This window comes from Pseudoliparis swirei, chromosome 19, assembly GCF_029220125.1.
Source record: "Pseudoliparis swirei isolate HS2019 ecotype Mariana Trench chromosome 19, NWPU_hadal_v1, whole genome shotgun sequence".
In the NCBI taxonomy this organism is placed as follows: Eukaryota; Metazoa; Chordata; class Actinopteri; order Perciformes; family Liparidae; genus Pseudoliparis; species Pseudoliparis swirei.
In genome coordinates this window covers 143,808-163,793 of record NC_079406.1, presented here as the reverse complement: position 1 = coordinate 163,793, position 19,986 = coordinate 143,808, and the positions used below count along the sequence as shown (strand labels likewise).

Sequence of the window (19,986 nt, the reverse complement as noted above, 5' to 3'; positions counted from 1 at the left end):
TCTCTCTGTCATTGTCTCTCTATCATTGTCTCTCTGTCATTGTCTCAGTCATTGTCTCTGTCATTGTCTCTGTCATTGTCTCTCTGTCATTGTCTCAGTCATTGTCTCTGTCATTGTCTCTGTCATTGTCTCTCTGTCATTGTCTCTGTCATTGTCTCTCTGTCATTGTCTCTGTCATTGTCTCTGTCATTGTCTCTGTCATTGTCTCAGTCATTGTCTCTATCATTGTCTCTGTCATTGTCTCTGTCATTGTCTCAGTCATTGTCTCTCTGTCATTGTCTCTCTATCATTGTCTCTCTGTCATTGTCTCAGTCATTGTCTCTGTCATTGTCTCTGTCATTGTCTCTCTGTCATTGTCTCTGTCATTGTCTCTCTGTCATTGTCTCTCTGTCATTGTCTCTGTCATTGTCTCTCTGTCATTGTCTCTGTCATTGTCTCTGTCATTGTCTCTCTATCATTGTCTCAGTCATTGTCTCTGTCATTGTCTCTGTCATTGTCTCTCTGTCATTGTCTCTGTCATTGTCTCTGTCATTGTCTCAGTCATTGTCTCTATCATTGTCTCTGTCATTGTCTCTGTCATTGTCTCAGTCATTGTCTCAGTCATTGTCTCTATCATTGTCTCTGTCATTGTCTCAGTCATTGTCTCTGTCATTGTCTCTGTCATTGTCTCTCTGTCATTGTCTCTGTCATTGTCTCTGTCATTGTCTCTCTGTCATTGTCTCTGTCATTGTCTCTCTGTCATTGTCTCTGTCATTGTCTCTGTCATTGTCTCTCTATCATTGTCTCAGTCATTGTCTCTGTCATTGTCTCAGTCATTGTCTCTCTGTCATTGTCTCTCTATCATTGTGTCTCAGTCATTGTCTCTGTCATTGTCTCTGTCATTGTCTCTGTCATTGTCTCTGTCATTGTCTCTGTCATTGTCTCTCTGTCATTGTCTCTGTCATTGTCTCTCTGTCATTGTCTCCCTCAGCATTGATTGTGTTATTCTCATTGTTTCTGTTTTCATTGAAGTGTAAAATGAGAGCTGGATCCCCCCAGGAGCGTTGTTAGCGTTGTTAGCGTCTGTGCTAGTGTAAGTAAGTGCAGTAACTGCCCCCTGCCAGCCTAACGGGCTAATCTCAGAGCACGCTAACCATTAGGCAGCAAGCAACGGAAAGGGGGAGGAAAGGGGGATGATGGGGAAGCGGCCAATGAGAGACGGGGTGGTGTTGGAGCTAAAGACTTCATATTGTCTTGTAATTCCCCCCCTCCTGTTCAGCTCGGGGCACAAAGCAAAAGAAAAGACGAATGTTGGCTCAGGGAGCATGTTAGCTGTCTGTGAGTCAGGAGGAGGAGGAGGCCATGTTTTATGGCGACGTGGAGTCTTGTTTGAAGCTGCTGGCTAAGGACAAGCGGAGATACAGTCAGATTGTAATACACGCCGGTGGTAATGACGCCCGAGCCCGTCGGTCGGAAGTCACTCAAATTAATGTGGAATCGGTGTGTGCTTATGCCAAGACGTTGTCGGACACCGTAATTTTCTCTGGCCCTCTCCCAAATTTGCAGACAGACGAATTGTATAGCCGAATGTCGTCTTTCAACCGCTGGCTGTCGAGGTGCCCAGCGAATAATGTGGCTACGAGACAACTGGAAGACTTTCTGGGGAAAACCTGATGAGGAGAGCGGCATTCATCCCACGTTGGACGGAGCGTCTCATTTCTGCGAATATGACCAAGTTGATCACCGGACTTAATCTATGACAACCCAGGGTTCAGATCAGGAACCGGGAGCAGAGTTGTAGTTTAACACCCTTCTCTGCTCTTCCATTCGAGCAGTTACCCACCCTTGACTTTAGAGTAGAGACTGTGTCTGTCCCACGGCCACTTCAATTAAATAAATCAAAAGTAAGCAGAAGAGGAGTCGTACACAATAACCTTATACAAGTTAACACAATTATTTCAGCAGTGCAACAAAATAGGTCTATTAAATGTGGTCTCCTAAATATTCGATCTCTGTCATCTAAAGCTGTGTTACTGAATGATTTAATATCAGATAATCACATTGATTTATGTTGCCTAACTGAAACCTGGCTGAGCCATGAAGAATATGTCTGCCTGAATGAATCGACTCCTCCAAGTCATATTAATACTCACATTCCTCGAGGCACCGGTCGAGGAGGTGGAGTAGCAGCCATCTTTGAATCGAGCCTATTAATTAATCCTCAACCAAAATTACACTACACCTCATTTGAAAGCCTTGTTCTTAGTCTTTCACATCCAACCTGGAAAACACTACAGCCAATTCGATTTGTGATTCTGTACCGCCACCAGGTCCATATTCAGAGTTTATATCTGAATTCTCAGAATTTATATCAAGTTTGGTTCTTAAAACCGATAAAGTTATTATTGTTGGAGATTTTAATATCCATGTGGATGTTGATAATGATTGCCTTAGTGCTGCATTCATCTCCTTGTTGGACTCGATTGGCTTCTGTCAGAGAGTACAGAAACCCACTCACAGCTTTGGCCACACGCTTGATCTTGTTCTTACTTATGGCGTTGACATTGAGCATTTGAACGTCTTCCCACAGAATCCTCTTCTGTCAGACCACAACCTCATAACTTTTGAATTTATACTAACGAAGTGTACTCCGTTAGTCAAAAGTTTCTACACTAGATGTCTAACTGATAGTGCTGTAGCTAAATTTAAAGAAGCGATTCCTTCTGTATTTGATTCGATACCACGTCTCAATATAACAGAGGACTCCTGGTCTAACTTTAGTCTGTCCCAGATTGATCATCTTGTTGACAGTGCCATAGGCTCTCTGAGAATGACACTGGACTCGATAGCCCTCTGAAGAAGAAGACAGTGAGGAAGAGGAGGTTTGCTCCTGGTATAACCCTCAGACCCGCAAACTGAAGCAAGCGTCACAAAGCTTGAACGCATATGGCGTCAACTAATCTCGAAGAATCCCGCTTAGTTTGGCGAGATAGTCTTAAAACATATAAGAAGGCCCTCCGTAATGCCAGAGCAGCCTATTACTCATCAATAATAGAAAAATAAAACAACCCCAGGTTTCTCTTCAGCACTGTAGCCAGGCTGACAGAGAGTCACAGCTCTGTGGAGCCGAGCATTCCTATAAACCTTAGTGGTAATGACTTTATGAACTTCTTTAATGAAAAGATTTTAACTATTAGGGACAAGATTAATAATCTCTTGCCCATAACCAGTGCCAATCTGTCCTCAAGTGGAATGGCCTTGGAAACCGCTGTATGCCCTGGTGTATATTTGAGGATTTTCTCCTATCAACCGTGACCAATTATTTTCAACGGTTTCTACTTGAACACGTCTACCTGTCTCTTGGACCCCATCCCGACGAGGCTGCTTAAAGACGTTTTGCCTTTAATTGGCGGCTCTCTATTAGATATTATCAATGTGTCTCTGCTAACAGGCCACGTACCACACTCCTTCAAGGTGGCTGTTATTAAACCTCTCCTGAAGAAGCCCACTCTGGATCCAGAGGTATTGGCTAACTACAGACCGATCTCTAACCTCCCTTCCTCTCCAAGATCCTTGAGAAAGTGGTCGCAAATCAGTTGTGCGACTTTCTACATCATAATAGTTTATTTGAGAAATTTCAATCAGGATTTAGAAAACACCACAGCACCGAGACGGCACTGGTGAAAATTACAAATGACCTCTTAATGGCAGCAGATAAAGGACTCCTCTCTGTCCTGGTCTTGTTAGACCTTAGTGCTGCATTCGACACCATTGACCATGACATCCTGTTACAGAGACTGGAGCAGTCGATTGGCATTTCAGGCACGGCACTAATTTGGTTTAAATCCTATTTATCAGATCGATCTCAGTTTGTATTTGTAAACGATGACGCCGATAACCACCAACGTTAATCACGGAGTTCCACAAGGTTCTGTGCTTGGACCAATTTTATTTACCTTATACATGCTTCCTTTGGGCAATATTATCAGGAAACACTCCATAAACTTTCATTGTTATGCAGATGACACTCAACTATATTTATCGATCAAACCAGAGGAGAGCAACCAACTCTGTAAAATTCAAGCATGTCTTAAAGACATCCAAACATGGATGACCTGCAACTTCTTGATGTTAAACTCAGACAAAACCGAAGTAATTTTAATCGGCCCTGAGCACCTCAGAGATCAATTATCTGGTGATGTGGATTCTGTAGACGGCATTGCCCTGGCATCCAACACCACTGTAAAGAATCTTGGCGTTATCTTTGATCGGGACTTGTCCTTTAACTCCCACGTAAAGCAAATCTCAAGGACTGCATTCTTTCATCTACGTAATATTTCAAAATCAGGCACATCTTGTCTCAAAAGATGCAGAAAAATTGGTTCACGTTCGTTACTTGAGACTGGATTACTGCAACTCCTTATTAGCAGGCTGCTCTAATAAATCTCTTAGGTCCCTCCAGTTGATCCAGAATGCTGCAGCTCGTGTTCTCACTAAAACTAAGAAAAGAGATCACATCACTCCTGCACTAGCTGCTCTGCACTGGCTCCCAGTAAAATCAAGAATCACTTTTAAAATTCTTCTTAACCTACAAAGCCTTGATTGGTGATGCTCCATCATATCTTAAGGAGCTTGTCGCACCATATTGCCCCACTAGAGAGCTCGCTCACTAAATGCGGGACTACTTGTAGTTCCTAGAGTCTTAAAAGTAGAATGGGAGCCAGAGCCTTTGGTTATCAAGCTCCTCTTTATGGAACCAGCTTCCAATTTCAGTCCGGGAGGCAGACACAGTCACCTCGTTAAGAGTAGACTTAAGACCTTCCTCTTGACAGAGCTTATAGTTAGGGCTGAATCAGGTTTGCCCTGGTCCAGCCCCTTGATATGCTGCTATAGGCTTATAGCTGCCGGGGGACGTATTAGGATGCACTGAGTACCTATCTCCTCTTTTTCTCTCCTTAAGGATGAATTTTCATCTCTCAATCACACGTTACTAACTCTGCTTTCTCCCGAAGTCCTTTTGACTTTACGTCTCATGGGGTCATCGGACCCTATGAGACGGCATAGATCCTATCTGCCTGATGGATCATCTGGGTCGTGGAATTCCTGCTCATGACTACGCCACTGTCCTGTTGAGACTCCGCCCACTCCTCCTCCCCACCGCCATCTGCCTGATGGATCGTGGAGGTCTCCATCGTGGAATATGCCTACTATGAACTATTCATACACTCTGTCATATTCATTGAATGTATTTTAACTCTAAATCTGTCCTTCTGTACACATGACATCTATTGCATCTGTCCATCCTAGGAGAGGGATCCTCCTCTGTTGCTCTCCTGCAGGTTTCTTCCCTTTTTTTCCCCCCTGAAGGGTTATTTGGGAGTTTTTCCTGGTCCGATGTGAGGTTTTGGGGCAGGGATGTCTATGTGTACAGATTGTAAAGCACTCCGAGACAAATTTGTGAAATTGGGCTATACAAATAAACTGAATTGAATTGAATTATTCATCACACCACATGGGCTATGAAGATGGGCTTTAATGTCATTCTCTTCCACTCGGTGGCCCGTTGGTTGTCTCTTGGTCTTTGTGCTCGAGGCGCTCTCCGTTGCTCCTCCTGTGGATGTGATCCGATGTACAGTTAGAGAAGACATTGGGGATTAGAGTTATTGGGGTTGCAGATGGTTTGGAAGTCTCAAATAAGCTTTCTAACATCAAAGATATGGTTTCTCTCGATAACACCAATGAAGATCCTGCAGGGCGACTAAAGTCCACAGGTGGAGTCGATCAGTCTCTAACTGACATGACCCAACACAGTAACTCAGGAAGTGTCCGTCCTGAAACCCAATCTGAATCAGGAAAGACGGACAGATCCAAATCTAAGAGTTTCTGTTTGCTTGTGGTTCCTCACCGTTGGGGCCGGAGCACATGTTGAAGGCTTGGAAGTTTATCATATCCTCTACGTCCAGGACTCCCTCATCGTGTCCTAGACTCCCTCATCGTGTCCTAGACTCCCTCATCGTGTCCTGGACTCCCTCATCGTGTCCTAGACTCCCTCATCGTGTCCTAGACTCCCTCATCGTGTCCTAGACTCCCTCATCGTGTCCTGGACTCCCTCATCGTGTCCTAGACTCCCTCATCGTGTCCTGGACTCCCTCATCGTGTCCTGGACTCCCTCATCGTTTCCCAGACTCCCTCATCGTGATCTGGACTCCCTCATCGTGTCCTAGACTCCCTCATCGTTTCCTAGACTCCCTCATCGTGATCTGGACTCCCTCATCGTGTCCTAGACTCCCTCATCGTTTCCTAGACTCTCTCATCGTGATCTGGACTCCCTCATCGTGTCCTAGACTCCCTCATCGTGTCCTGGACTCCCTCATCGTGTCCTAGACTCCCTCATCGTGTCCTAGACTCCCTCATCGTGTCCTGGACTCCCTCATCGTGTCCTAGACTCCCTCATCGTGATCTAGACTCCCTCATCGTGTCCTAGACTCCCTCATCGTGTCCTAGACTCCCTCATGTCCTAGACTCCCTCATCGTGTCCTAGACTCCCTCATCGTGATCTAGACTCCCTCATCGTGTCCTAGACTCCCTCATCGTGATCTGAACTCCCTCATCGTGTCCTGGACTCCCTCATCGTGTCCTGGACTCCCTCATCGTGTCCTAGACTCCCTCATCGTGATCTGGACTCCCTCATCGTGTCCTAGAGTCCCTCATCGTGTCCTAGACTCCCTCATCGTGTCCTAGACTCCCTCATCGTGATCTAGACTCCCTCATCGTGCCCTCATCGTGTCCTAGACTCCCTCATCGTGTCCTAGACTCCCTCATCGTGTCCTAGACTCCCTCATCGTGTCCTGGACTCCCTCGTCGTGATCTAGACTCCCTCATCGTGATCTAGACTCCCTCATCGTGTCCTAGACTCCCGTCATCGTGTCCTGGACTCCCTCATCGTGTCCTAGACTCCCTCATCGTGATCTAGACTCCCTCATCGTGTCCTAGACTCCCTCATCGTGTCCTGGACTCCCTCATCGTGTCCTAGACTCCCTCATCGTGTCCTGGACTCCCTCATCGTGTCCTAGACTCCCTCATCGTGTCCTGGACTCCCTCATCGTGTCCTAGACTCCCTCATCGTGTCCTAGACTCCCTCATCGTGTCCTAGACTCCCTCATCGTGTCCTAGACTCCCTCATCGTGTCCTAGACTCCCTCATCGTGTCCTAGACTCCTCATCGTGTCCTAGACTCCCTCATCGTGTCCTAGACTCCCTCATCGTGTCCTAGACTCCCTCATCGTGTCCTAGACTCCCTCATCGTGTCCTGGACTCCCTCATCGTGTCCTAGACTCCCTCATCATTTCCTAGACTCCCTCATCGTGTCCTAGACTCCCTCATCGTGTCCTGGACTCCCTCATCGTGTCCTAGACTCCCTCATCGTGTCCTGGACTCCCTCATCGTGTCCTAGACTCCCTCATCGTGATCTAGACTCCCTCATCGTGTCCTAGACTACCTCATCGTGATCTAGACTCCCTCATCGTGTCCTAGACTCCCTCATCGTGATCTAGACTCCCTCATCGTGTCCTGGACTCCCTCATCGTGTCCTGGACTCCCTCATCGTGTCCTGGACTCCCTCATCGTGTCCTAGACTCCCTCATCATGTCCTAGACTCCCTCATCGTGATCTAGACTCCCTCATCGTGTCCTAGACTCCCTCATCGTGTCCTAGACTCCCTCATCGTGATCTAGACTCCCTCATCGTGTCCTGGACTCCCTCATCGTGTCCTGGACTCCCTCATCGTGTCCTAGACTCCCTCATCGTGATCTAGACTCCCTCATCGTGTCCTAGACTCCCTCATCGTGTCCTAGACTCCCTCATCGTGTCCTGGACTCCCTCATCGTGTCCTGGACTCCCTCATCGTGATCTAGACTCCCTCATCGTGTCCTGGACTCCCTCATCGTGTCCTGGACTCCCTCATCGTGTCCTAGACTCCCTCATCGTGATCTAGACTCCCTCATCGTGTCCTGGACTCCCTCATCGTGTCCTGGACTCCCTCATCGTGTCCTAGACTCCCTCATCGTGTCCTAGACTCCCTCATCGTGATCTAGACTCCCTCATCGTGTCCTAGACTCCCTCATCGTGATCTAGACTCCCTCATCGTGTCCTAGACTCCCTCATCGTGTCCTAGACTCCCTCATCGTGTCCTAGACTCCCTCATCGTGATCTAGACTCCCTCATCGTGTCCTAGACTCCCTCATCATGTCCTTGACTCCCTCATTGTGATCTGAACTCCCTCATCGTGTCCTAGACTCCCTCATCGTGTCCTAGACTCCCTCATCGTGTCCTGAACTCCCTCATCGTGTCCTAGACTCCCTCATCGTGTCCTGGACTCCCTCATCGTGTCCTAGACTCCCTCATCGTGTCCTAGACTCCCTCATCGTGTCCTTGACTCCCTCATTGTGTTCTGAACTCCCTCATCGTGTCCTAGACTCCCTCATCGTGTCCTAGACTCCCTCATCGTGTCCTAGACTCCCTCATCCTGTCCTAGACTCCCTCATCGTGTCCTAGACTCCCTCATCGTGTCCTATACTCCCTCATTGTGATCTGAACTCCTTCATCGTGTCCTAGACTCCCTCATCGTGATCTAGACTCCCTCATCGTGTCCTAGACTCCCTCATCGTGTCCTAGACTCCCTCATCGTGATCTGAACTCCCTCATCGTGTCCTAGACTCCCTCATCGTGTCCTAGACTCCCTCATCGTGATCTGAACTCCTTCATCGTGTCCTAGACTCCCTCATCGTGTCCTAGACTCCCTCATCGAGTCCTAGACTCCCTCATCGTGATCTAGACTCCCTCATCGTGTCCTAGACTCCCTCATCGTGTCCTAGACTCCCTCATCGTTTCCTAGACTCCCTCATCGTTTCCTAGACTCCCTCATTGTGATCTGAACTCCCTCATCGTGTCCTAGACTCCCTCATCGTGTCCTAGACTCCCTCATTGTGATCTGAACTCCCTCATCGTGTCCTAGACTCCCTCATTGTGATCTGAACTCCCTCATCGTGTCCTAGACTCCCTCATTGTGATCTGAACTCCCTCATCGTGTCCTAGACTCCCTCATCGTGTCCTAGACTCCCTCATCGTGTCCTAGACTCCCTCATCGTGTCCTAGACTCACTCATCGTGTCCTGGACTCCCTCATCGTGTCCTAGACTCCCTCATCGTGTCCTAGACTCCCTCATCGTGATCTAGACTCCCTCATCGTGTCCTGGACTCCCTCATCGTGTCCTGGACTCCCTCATCGTGTCCTAGACTCCCTCATCGTGATCTAGACTCCCTCATCGTGTCCTAGACTCCCTCATCATGTCCTAGACTCCCTCATCGTTTCCTAGACTCCCTCATTGTGATCTGAACTCCCTCATCGTGTCCTAGACTCCCTCATTGTGATCTGAACTCCCTCATCGTGTCCTGGACTCCCTCATCGTGTCCTAGACTCCCTCATTGTGTCCTAGACTCCCTCATCGTGTCCTGGACTCCCTCATCGTGATCTGGACTCCCTCATTGTGATCTGGACTCCATCCATCCATTCTCATCCACTTATTCCAGGGTCGGGTCTTGGGGGGCAGCAGACCCAGCAGGTCGACCCAGACTTCCCTCTCGCCCGCAACACTTTCCAGCTCATTCTGGGGGATCCCGAGGCGTTCCCAGGCCAGCCGGGAGATGTAATCTCTCCAGCGTGTCCTGGGTCTTCCCCGGGGTCTCCTCCCAGTAGGGCGTGCCTGGAAAACCTCTAACGGGAGGCGTCCAGGAGGCGTCGGAATCAGATGCCCGAACCACCTCAGCTGACTCCTTTCGATGCGAAGGAGTAGCGGCTCGACTCCAAGCTCCCTCCTGATGTCCGAGCTCCTTACCCTATCTCTAAGGCTGAGCCCGGCCACCCTACAGAGGAAACTCATTTCGGCCGCTTGTATTCGCGACCTCGTTCTTTCGGTCACTACCCAAAGTTCGTGACCATAGGTGAGGATTGACCAAGACGGACCGGTACAGCGCCTGTTTTACTGCTGCAGCTGCACCGATCCGCCTGTCGATCTCCCTCCATCTGACCCTCACTCGTGAACAAGACCCCGAGATACTTGAACTCCCTCGCTTGGGGCGCTCTGTCCCCACCTGGAGGGAGCAATCCACGGTTTCCGGCAGAGCACCATGGCCTCAGATTTGGCGGTGCTGACTCTCATCCCTGCCGCTTCACACTCGGCAGCAAAACGCCCCAGTGAGTGCCGGAGGTCATGGTCTGAGGATGCTAACAGGACCACATCATCTGCGAACAGCAGAGAGGTGATCCAGAGACCCCCAAACCTGACCTGCTCCATCCCCAGGCTGCGCCTTGATATCCTGTCCATGAAAATCACAAACAGGACCGGTGATAAAGGGCAGCCCTGGCGGAGACCAACACCCACCGGGAACGTGTCTGACTTACTGGCGAGGATGCGGACACAGCTCCTACTGCTGACATACAGAGACCGGATAGCCCGTAGCAACGGGTCCGGAACCCCGTACCCCCGCAGCACCCCCCACAACAATTCCCGAGGGACCCGGTCGAAAGCCTTCTCCAAGTCTACAAAGCACATGAAGACTGGTTGGGCAAACTCCCAGGACCCCTCGAGGACCCTTGCGAGGGTGAAGAGCTGGTCCACAGTTCCACGACCGGGACGGAATCTGCACTGCTGGTCTTGAATCTGAGGTTCGACCAGCGGTGAGCCTCCTTTCCAGTACCTGGCATAAACTTTCCCAGGAGGCTGAGAAGTGTGATCCCACGATAGTCGTGTTGGGGGTCGTGTTGTTGGGGGGCTCGTGTTGGAGCGGGAGTCGTGTTGGGGGGGTGTTGGGGGTCGTGTTGGGGGGGGTCGTGTTGGAGCGGGTCGTGTTGGGGGGTCGGAGCGGGTCGTGTTGGGGGTCGTGCTGGGGGTCGTGTTGGGGGTCGTGCTGGGGGGTCGTGTTGGGGGCGTGTTGGGGGCGTGTTGGGGGTCGTGCTGGGGGGGTCGTGTTGGGAGCGGGGTCGTGTTGGGGGGGTCGTGTTGGGGGGTCGTGTTGGGTGGGTGGTCGTGTTGGAGCGGGGTCGTGTTGGAGCGGGGTCGTGTTGGAGCGGGGTCGTGTTGGGGGGGGGTCGTGTTGTAGTAATGTAATAGAAATTACAAGTGACGGTATCTGTGATGCCCTCACTGGGCGTCATGGACGCTGTCTGAAGGCTCTTCAGCACGTGTTTGTTTGTTTGTGATTAAAGGCTGTGTGAGCGCCATGTTAGCAGCGGGCTGGATGTTTGTCCTCAGGCTCACATCCTGTCTGACGGCCGTAGCGCGTCCGGCTGACTGGACGTCCTCTGGGACCCGTCTCCGGCGCCTGTCGGTTTGGTGGCGGCTGCTCGTGGTTTCATTTGATCTCTTCTGTCAGAGCGGTTTCATCTCGCCACGGTGCCGGTTTACCCATGAGCCCCTAGCGCCGCTCTGACGGCCTCCCCCCCCCCCCCCTCTGTGCAGAGCACCTGAAGGCGGCGCTGGAGGAGTACATGGTGAGGTTTCCCAAAGTCCGCATCCTGAGGACCAAGAAGAGGGAGGGGCTTATCAGGACCCGCCTGCTGGGCGCCGGCGTCGCCACAGGAGACGTCATCACCTTCCTGGACTCCCACTGCGAGGCCAACGTCAACTGGCTGCCTCCACTGCTGGGTGAGCACCTCCTCCTCTGATACCTAAGGTCAGGGTTCACCTCCTCCTGTGACACCTACGGTCAGGGTTCACCTCCTCCTGTGACACCTACGGTCAGGGTTCACCTCCTCTGATAACTAAGGTCAGGGTTCACCTCCTCCTGTGACACCTACGGTCAGGGTTCACCTCCTCTGATACCTAAGGTCAGGGTTCACCTCCTCCTGTGACACCTACGGTCAGGGTTCACCTCCTCCTGTGACACCTACGGTCAGGGTTCACCTCCTCTGATACCTAAGGTCAGGGTTCACCTCCTCCTGTGACACCTACGGTCAGGGTTCACCTCCTCTGATACCTAAGGTCAGGTTCACCTCCTCCTGTGACACCTACGGTCAGGGTTCACCTCCTCTGATACCTAAGGTCAGGGTTCACCTCCTCCTGTGACACCTACGGTCAGGGTTCACCTCCTCTGATACCTAAGGTCAGGGTTCACCTCCTCCTGTGACACCTACGGTCAGGGTTCACCTCCTCCTGTGACACCTACGGTCAGGGTTCACCTCCTCTGATACCTAAGGTCAGGGTTCACCTCCTCCTGTGACACCTACGGTCAGGGTTCACCTCCTCCTGTGACACCTACGGTCAGGGTTCACCTCCTCTGATACCTAAGGTCAGGGTTCACCTCCTCCTGTGACACCTACGGTCAGGGTTCACCTCCTCTGATACCTAAGGTCAGGGTTCACCTCCTCCTCTGATACCTAAGGTCAGGGTTCACCTCCTCTGATACCTAAGGTCAGGGTTCACCTCCTCCTCTGATACCTAAGGTCAGGGTTCACCTCCTCTGATACCTAAGGTCAGGGTTCACCTCCTCTGATACCTAAGGTCAGGGTTCACCTCCTCCTCTGATACCTACGGTCAGGGTTCACCTCCTCCTCTGATACCTAAGGTCAGGGTTCACCTCCTCCTCTGATACCTACGGTCAGGGTTCACCTCCTCCTCTGATACCTAAGGTCAGGGTTCACCTCCTCCTCTGATACCTAAGGTCAGGGTTCACCTCCTCTGATACCTACGGTCAGGGTTCACCTCCTCCTCTGATACCTAAGGTCAGGGTTCACCTCCTCTGATACCTACGGTCAGGGTTCACCTCCTCCTCTGATACCTACGGTCAGGGTTCACCTCCTCCTCTGATACCTACAGTCAGGGTTCACCTCCTCCTCTGATACCTAAGGTCAGGGTTCACCTCCTCCTCTGATACCTAAGGTCAGGGTTCACCTCCTCCTCTGATACCTAAGGTCAGGGTTCACCTCCTCCTCTGATACCTAAGGTCAGGGTTCACCTCCTCTGATACCTACAGTCAGGGTTCACCTCCTCCTCTGATACCTAAGGTCAGGGTTCACCTCCTCCTCTGATACCTAAGGTCAGGGTTCACCTCCTCTGATACCTACGGTCAGGGTTCACCTCCTCCTCTGATACCTAAGGTCAGGGTTCACCTCCTCCTGTGACACCTACGGTCAGGGTTCACCTCCTCCTGTGACACCTACGGTCAGGGTTCACCTCCTCCTCTGATACCTACGGTCAGGGTTCACCTCCTCCTCTGATACCTAAGGTCAGGGTTCACCTCCTCCTCTGATACCTAAGGTCAGGGTTCACCTCCTCCTCTGATACCTAAGGTCAGGGTTCACCTCCTCCTCTGATACCTACGGTCAGGGTTCACCTCCTCCTCTGATACCTACGGTCAGGGTTCACCTCCTCTGATACCTACGGTCAGGATTCACCTCCTCTGATACCTACGGTCAGGATTCACCTCCTCTGATACCTACGGTCAGGGTTCACCTCCTCCTCTGATACCTACGGTCAGGGTTCACCTCCTCCTCTGATACCTAAGGTCAGGGTTCACCTCCTCCTCTGATACCTACGGTCAGGGTTCACCTCCTCTGATACCTAAGGTCAGGGTTCACCTCCTCTGATACCTACGGTCAGGGTTCACCTCCTCTGATACCTAAGGTCAGGGTTCACCTCCTCTGATACCTACGGTCAGGGTTCACCTCCTCCTCTGATACCTACGGTCAGGGTTCACCTCCTCCTCTGATACCTAAGGTCAGGGTTCACCTCCTCCTCTGATACCTAAGGTCAGGGTTCACCTCCTCCTCTGATACCTAAGGTCAGGGTTCACCTCCTCCTCTGATACCTAAGGTCAGGGTTCACCTCCTCCTCTGATACCTACGGTCAGGGTTCACCTCCTCCTCTGATACCTACGGTCAGGGTTCACCTCCTCCTCTGATACCTACGGTCAGGGTTCACCTCCTCCTCTGATACCTAAGGTCAGGGTTCACCTCCTCTGATACCTAAGGTCAGGGTTCACCTCCTCCTCTGATACCTAAGGTCAGGGTTCACCTCCTCTGATACCTACGGTCAGGGTTCACCTCCTCTGATACCTACGGTCAGGGTTCACCTCCTCTGATACCTACGGTCAGGGTTCACCTCCTCCTCTGATACCTACAGTCAGGGTTCACCTCCTCCTCTGATACCTAAGGTCAGGGTTCACCTCCTCCTCTGATACCTAAGGTCAGGGTTCACCTCCTCCTCTGATACCTAAGGTCAGGGTTCACCTCCTCTGATACCTACAGTCAGGGTTCACCTCCTCTGATACCTAAGGTCAGGGTTCACCTCCTCCTCTGATACCTAAGGTCAGGGTTCACCTCCTCTGATACCTAAGGTCAGGGTTCACCTCCTCTTGATACCTACGGTCAGGGTTCACCTCCTCCTCTGATACCTAAGGTCAGGGTTCACCTCCTCCTGTGACACCTACGGTCAGGGTTCACCTCCTCCTCTGATACCTAAGGTCAGGGTTCACCTCCTCCTCTGATACCTAAGGTCAGGGTTCACCTCCTCCTCTGATACCTACGGTCAGGGTTCACCTCCTCCTCTGATACCTACGGTCAGGGTTCACCTCCTCCTCTGATACCTACGGTCAGGGTTCACCTCCTCTGATACCTACGGTCAGGGTTCACCTCCTCCTCTGATACCTACGGTCAGGGTTCACCTCCTCTGATACCTACGGTCAGGGTTCACCTCCTCCTCTGATACCTACGGTCAGGGTTCACCTCCTCCTCTGATACCTACGGTCAGGGTTCACCTCCTCCTCTGATACCTAAGGTCAGGGTTCACCTCCTCTGATACCTACGGTCAGGGTTCACCTCCTCTGATACCTAAGGTCAGGGTTCACCTCCTCTGATACCTACGGTCAGGGTTCACCTCCTCCTCTGATACCTACGGTCAGGGTTCACCTCCTCCTCTGATACCTACGGTCAGGGTTCACCTCCTCCTCTGATACCTAAGGTCAGGGTTCACCTCCTCTGATACCTAAGGTCAGGGTTCACCTCCTCCTCTGATACCTAAGGTCAGGGTTCACCTCCTCCTCTGATACCTAAGGTCAGGGTTCACCTCCTCTGATACCTACGGTCAGGGTTCACCTCCTCCTCTGATACCTACGGTCAGGGTTCACCTCCTCCTCTGATACCTAAGGTCAGGGTTCACCTCCTCTGATACCTAAGGTCAGGGTTCACCTCCTCCTCTGATACCTAAGGTCAGGGTTCACCTCCTCTGATACCTACGGTCAGGGTTCACCTCCTCTGATACCTACGGTCAGGGTTCACCTCCTCTGATACCTACGGTCAGGGTTCACCTCCTCTGATACCTACGGTCAGGGTTCACCTCCTCTGAAACCTACGGTCAGGGTTCACCTCCTCCTCTGATACCTACGGTCAGGGTTCACCTCCTCTGATACCTACGGTCAGGGTTCACCTCCTCCTCTGATACCTACGGTCAGGGTTCACCTCCTCCTCTGATACCTAAGGTCAGGGTTCACCTCCTCTGATACCTACGGTCAGGGTTCACCTCCTCCTCTGATACCTACGGTCAGGGTTCACCTCCTCCTCTGATACCTAAGGTCAGGGTTCACCTCCTCTGATACCTACGTCAGGGTTCACCTCCTCCTGTGATACCTAAGGTCAGGGTTCACCTCCTCTGATACCTAAGGTCAGGGTTCACCTCCTCCTCTGATACCTAAGGTCAGGGTTCACCTCCTCTGATACCTAAGGTCAGGGTTCACCTCCTCCTCTGATACCTACGGTCAGGGTTCACCTCCTCTGATACCTAAGGTCAGGTTTCACCTCCTCCTCTGATACCTACGGTCAGGGTTCACCTCCTCCCAGCAGGAGTAACCACCCCGTCTTCTCCCGTATCCTCAGACCGGATCGCCCAGAACAGGAAGACCATCGTGTGTCCGATGATCGACGTGATCGACCACGACCACTTTGGCTACGACGCGCAGGCGGGGGACGCCATGCGAGGGGCGTTCGACTGGGAGATGTTCTACAAGAGGATCCCCATCCCCCCGGAGCTGCAGCAGGGGGACCCCAGTGAGCCCTTCCAGTGAGTCTCTGGAGACAGCCTCCCTCTGTGTCCTTCAGTGAGGACACGCCTCCGCTTTGTTGTTGTTGACACTCTTCACTTTAGTGTGTGTGTGCATGTGCGTGAGTGTGTGTCATGTCCGTCTCTTTTGTCACCTCTCTCCCCATATCTTTATTTTCTTGTCTCTCTCTCTCTCTCTCTCCCCCCTCTGGGCTTCAATGTTTCATCTATCAGTCGGCCTCAAGGTCAAGAGACTGAAATGGAGAGTGAGTGGACGCAGCGGAACATGAGCAGACCTCCAGTGTTTTTATCAAACACATGAACTCTAAAGCTCAGTACAAGACATCGTGTTGTATGTTTCTGTTGGCTGAAAGTAGAACTTTCCTCAGTAGAACTTTCCTGAAAGCCTCAAACGTCACATCGAAATGTTACGAAGGTCATTTCTACTTTGGGAGAAGTACAATAATAAATAGTTACGTTTGACACACACAGTAGTTCTTAGTTCGTTGGGGTAGAGCCAGTCCCAGAGTCTCTGAGACCTTCACAGCGAAGACCATTCGAAGACAACCCCTTGGCAGTGGTGTCTCTCCTACCGGTACAGTAACACTAGCCTCAACCTGTCTGGAACCTCGCAGTAGCTCGGGGAGGGCAGCGTTGGAAGCGCAATGGCCAAGTTAGTGGGGGTAGAACCAGTCCCCGGGTCTCAGCGAAGACCATTCGATGACAACCCCTTGGCAGGGGTTTCTATCACCTACCAAAATGGTTACCCTAACCCAGGGGTGTCAAACTCATTTTCACCGAGGGCCACATCCGCCTCATGGCTGCCCTCAAAGGGCCGGTTGTCACTAACACGGTATAATTCTAACTACTCCAGAACATATTGTTAAATAACTGTCTTTGCATTTGTTTATTGTTTATTTAGGTGTAATTATATGAATTGATAACTATATATGCAAATGTATTTAATATTATAAAATAAATCTATTTAATTTCATTATATTTATTTTAACTTTATCAAAGATCAAACAAACATTATTACATTAACTTTGTTAAAAGCTTTGTCACAGTTGAGACAGGTGATTCTCTAATGGTCTGAGCAGTGGTTCTCCACTGGTCTGGGCAGTGGTTCTCCACTGGTCTGGGCAGTGGTTCTCCACTGGTCTAGGTAGTGGTTCTCCACTGGTCTGGGCAGTGGTTCTCCACTGGTCTGGGGCTGTGGTTCTCCACTGGTCTGGCTTTGGGACGCACTATCACCCCTGCATGACAAACTGAGACCTAAATCGAGGGACATTTTTAACTTCTCAAATGTATTTAATGAAAAGATGGTGCAGTTTGAACCTGAGAGTTCAGAATATCACAATATGCACAACAAAACTATTTAGTAATATTCCATTTTACAGTCAATTATGAACCAACAAGTGAATCTTAAGGACACAAGGTAATACAACATACATTACTACTCAGTAACTTCAGACTTTAAAACATATCTAAACAGTGCTTTCATGCATAAACATGAAATATAAAAGTCTGGTTTTAAAAAGCCTCAAAGATGTAATGCATGTCTCACTCACTGAACCTATGGCTGCTCTACAAGTCAGAGTCTTGAGGAGCAGCACTCTAAATAAATTAAACAAGGGTAATTAAAAAAGATTCACATATTCAACATTAACTTTTCTTCTGACTATATTATAAATACTGAACAACATGAAGCAGCACTCACTTCAACCTTAGTGACCACTGACATGACCTGATGGAGGAATTCATAATAGGGGAACTGGGGATGTTTGTTAATACAAGGTCAATGTGGTCACACACGCACGCACACGCACGCGCGTCTGGAAGTCCGCCGGGCGCGTGAAAAAATGCGCCTCATTCGGGCTGATTTTTTAAACTCGGGCGGTAGAAGTAGGTGAGACTGTTGAAATGCTCCGCGTGACGTCACTGACGTCATACCGTTGAATCAGAACCTCCGGAGGATATCGATCGTCTGAAAGCGGCCGTCATCCAGACGCAGCTCCTGGAGAAGCTGCGGCTACGGATAATATAATATGTAATATTTATATTATGAACCCAGACTCGAGGGCTTGATGGTCCGACGTGTGTGGGACTTCCTCAACAGAACAAAGAGTGTGTATTTCTTCCGTGGTGGACGGTGGTAACGAACTGTTATGCCACGATAAGCCACGCCCCCTCTCCGGCGCTTCTAGCGCAGTGGCGAAAACCTGACAAATAGTCCGGGGACTGAACTCACGCGAGTACATTTAGTAAAGCAACGCAAGGGTTCGCCTCTCCTCTGGCTGAACGCAGCATGAAGGAGCGTGAACAGACCGCAGTCCGCTGCAAAAAAAATGACCTTCAAAATAAAAGCACAAGATTTTTTTTCCTTCCTTTTTTAAGAAAAGGCATCATATTTATTTCATGTCGTCGCGGGCCACATAAAATGACGTGGCGGGCCACATTTGGCCCGCGGGCCATGAGTTTGACACGTGTGCCCTAACCTGAACCACTTAGGAACCTCACAGAGGGTCGTGGAGGGTACCGCTCGCAGAGCAATGGTCGAGTTGTTGGGGGCGGAGCCTTTCCCGAGCCTCTGACACCTTCAGAACTTTATCTACGAACCGAAAATCGATTAAATATCATGGCCGCCTCCCACCAGACCGGAAGTGGCTTTCCCGAGGTCCGAGAAGCTCGTGGTTGGTACTGTTGGATCTGCAATGGCCGAGTTAGTGGGGGCGGAGCCTATCCCAGAGTCTCTCAGACCTTCACAAAAAGACCTACGGACCGAATATTGATTAGATATCATGGCCGCCTCTAACAAGAACGAAATTGAACTTCCCGAGGTCCTAGAAGCTCGGGGATGGTACCGTTGGAACCGCAATGCCACGAGTAGTCGATATAGACAGAGTTTTCTTGTAATAATAATAACAAATTATATTTATTGAATTGTTTGTAATACCTACCTAGTCCAGGCAATGCAGATAGGACACACACAACAAAGAACAACAACAAAACGCTATAGAAGGGCGACACGTCGATAAATTAAAGACTCAGCAGAGCAGAAGGGAAAATGTCATCTCAGAAAATTAAAAAGTACATATTACAAAATATGTACAGTGTATAAATATAATATGTACATATACGAGTGGCTTATTTGTCAACTAGCACCAGTTCATCATCATCTTCATCATCATCTGTGTCACTGCCATTGGAGTGCAGCTGGTCTGCTGCCTCTCAAGGGTTCGATGTGGGCCTCAAACAGCCTTCATCAGCAGTCTTCATCACGTCCACAGCTCCACAGGGTCTGAGCTGATGGCTCCATGCAGCTTCGGTGAAACGAGCAGTAGTCATGTGACGGAGACTTCCTCTAAACGTTTAGCACGTGTCGTCAACTAGTCACTGCATTCACCCTCACAGAGGACGCTTGTGAAGCACGAGACGTCAGGACCTGAAGAGGACGACCCGATTCACGCGCTGCACTCAGTGAGCTCCGGAGGTTGTGAGAGAGCCTTTTGTAGCTAACGTTGGCTAGCTAGCTAAAGCAAGCTGAGTCATTTCAAATGGAGTGAGTCGTCATCGCTCACCGGAGCGACGGCGTGTTGCCGTCTCCTGGTGAAGGTATGACCTCTCCTTGATGACCCCTCAGTCTCAGGTCTGATGAAGACGCGCTGCATCCGGGTCTTCATCAGACCCGCAGCATCACAACACTACGTGAACTGGACCGCTCCGAGGAGACGTGTTCTGGTTCAGAACCATCAGAGGGAGTTCTGGGGTCATTGTTGCCCCTGCTCGTGATATCGGGGCACACTTATATTTCTTGGTGGCATTTTTGCCCTTTGCCCTCATGTATTTACGACGCTGTATACTATGTATATGTATATATATATACATATACATTTTATATATATATGTGTACATATATAT

At 50.3% G+C, this 19,986-nt stretch overlaps 1 protein-coding gene across 1 annotated transcript in view; it reads left to right on the top strand.

The window, feature by feature from the left end:
- Window positions 1-17,059, top strand: part of LOC130209268 (polypeptide N-acetylgalactosaminyltransferase 10-like) — a 44,393-nt gene extending 27,334 nt beyond the window's left edge. The window contains exons 5-7 of the mRNA XM_056438826.1: window positions 11,494-11,679; window positions 15,903-16,086; window positions 16,300-17,059. Of these exons, the coding sequence (XP_056294801.1) occupies window positions 11,494-11,679; window positions 15,903-16,086; window positions 16,300-16,387 (458 nt within the window). The 3' untranslated portion in view covers window positions 16,388-17,059. The remainder of the gene's footprint in view (window positions 1-11,493; window positions 11,680-15,902; window positions 16,087-16,299) is intronic.
- The last annotated feature ends 2,927 nt before the right edge of the window (window positions 17,060-19,986 follow it).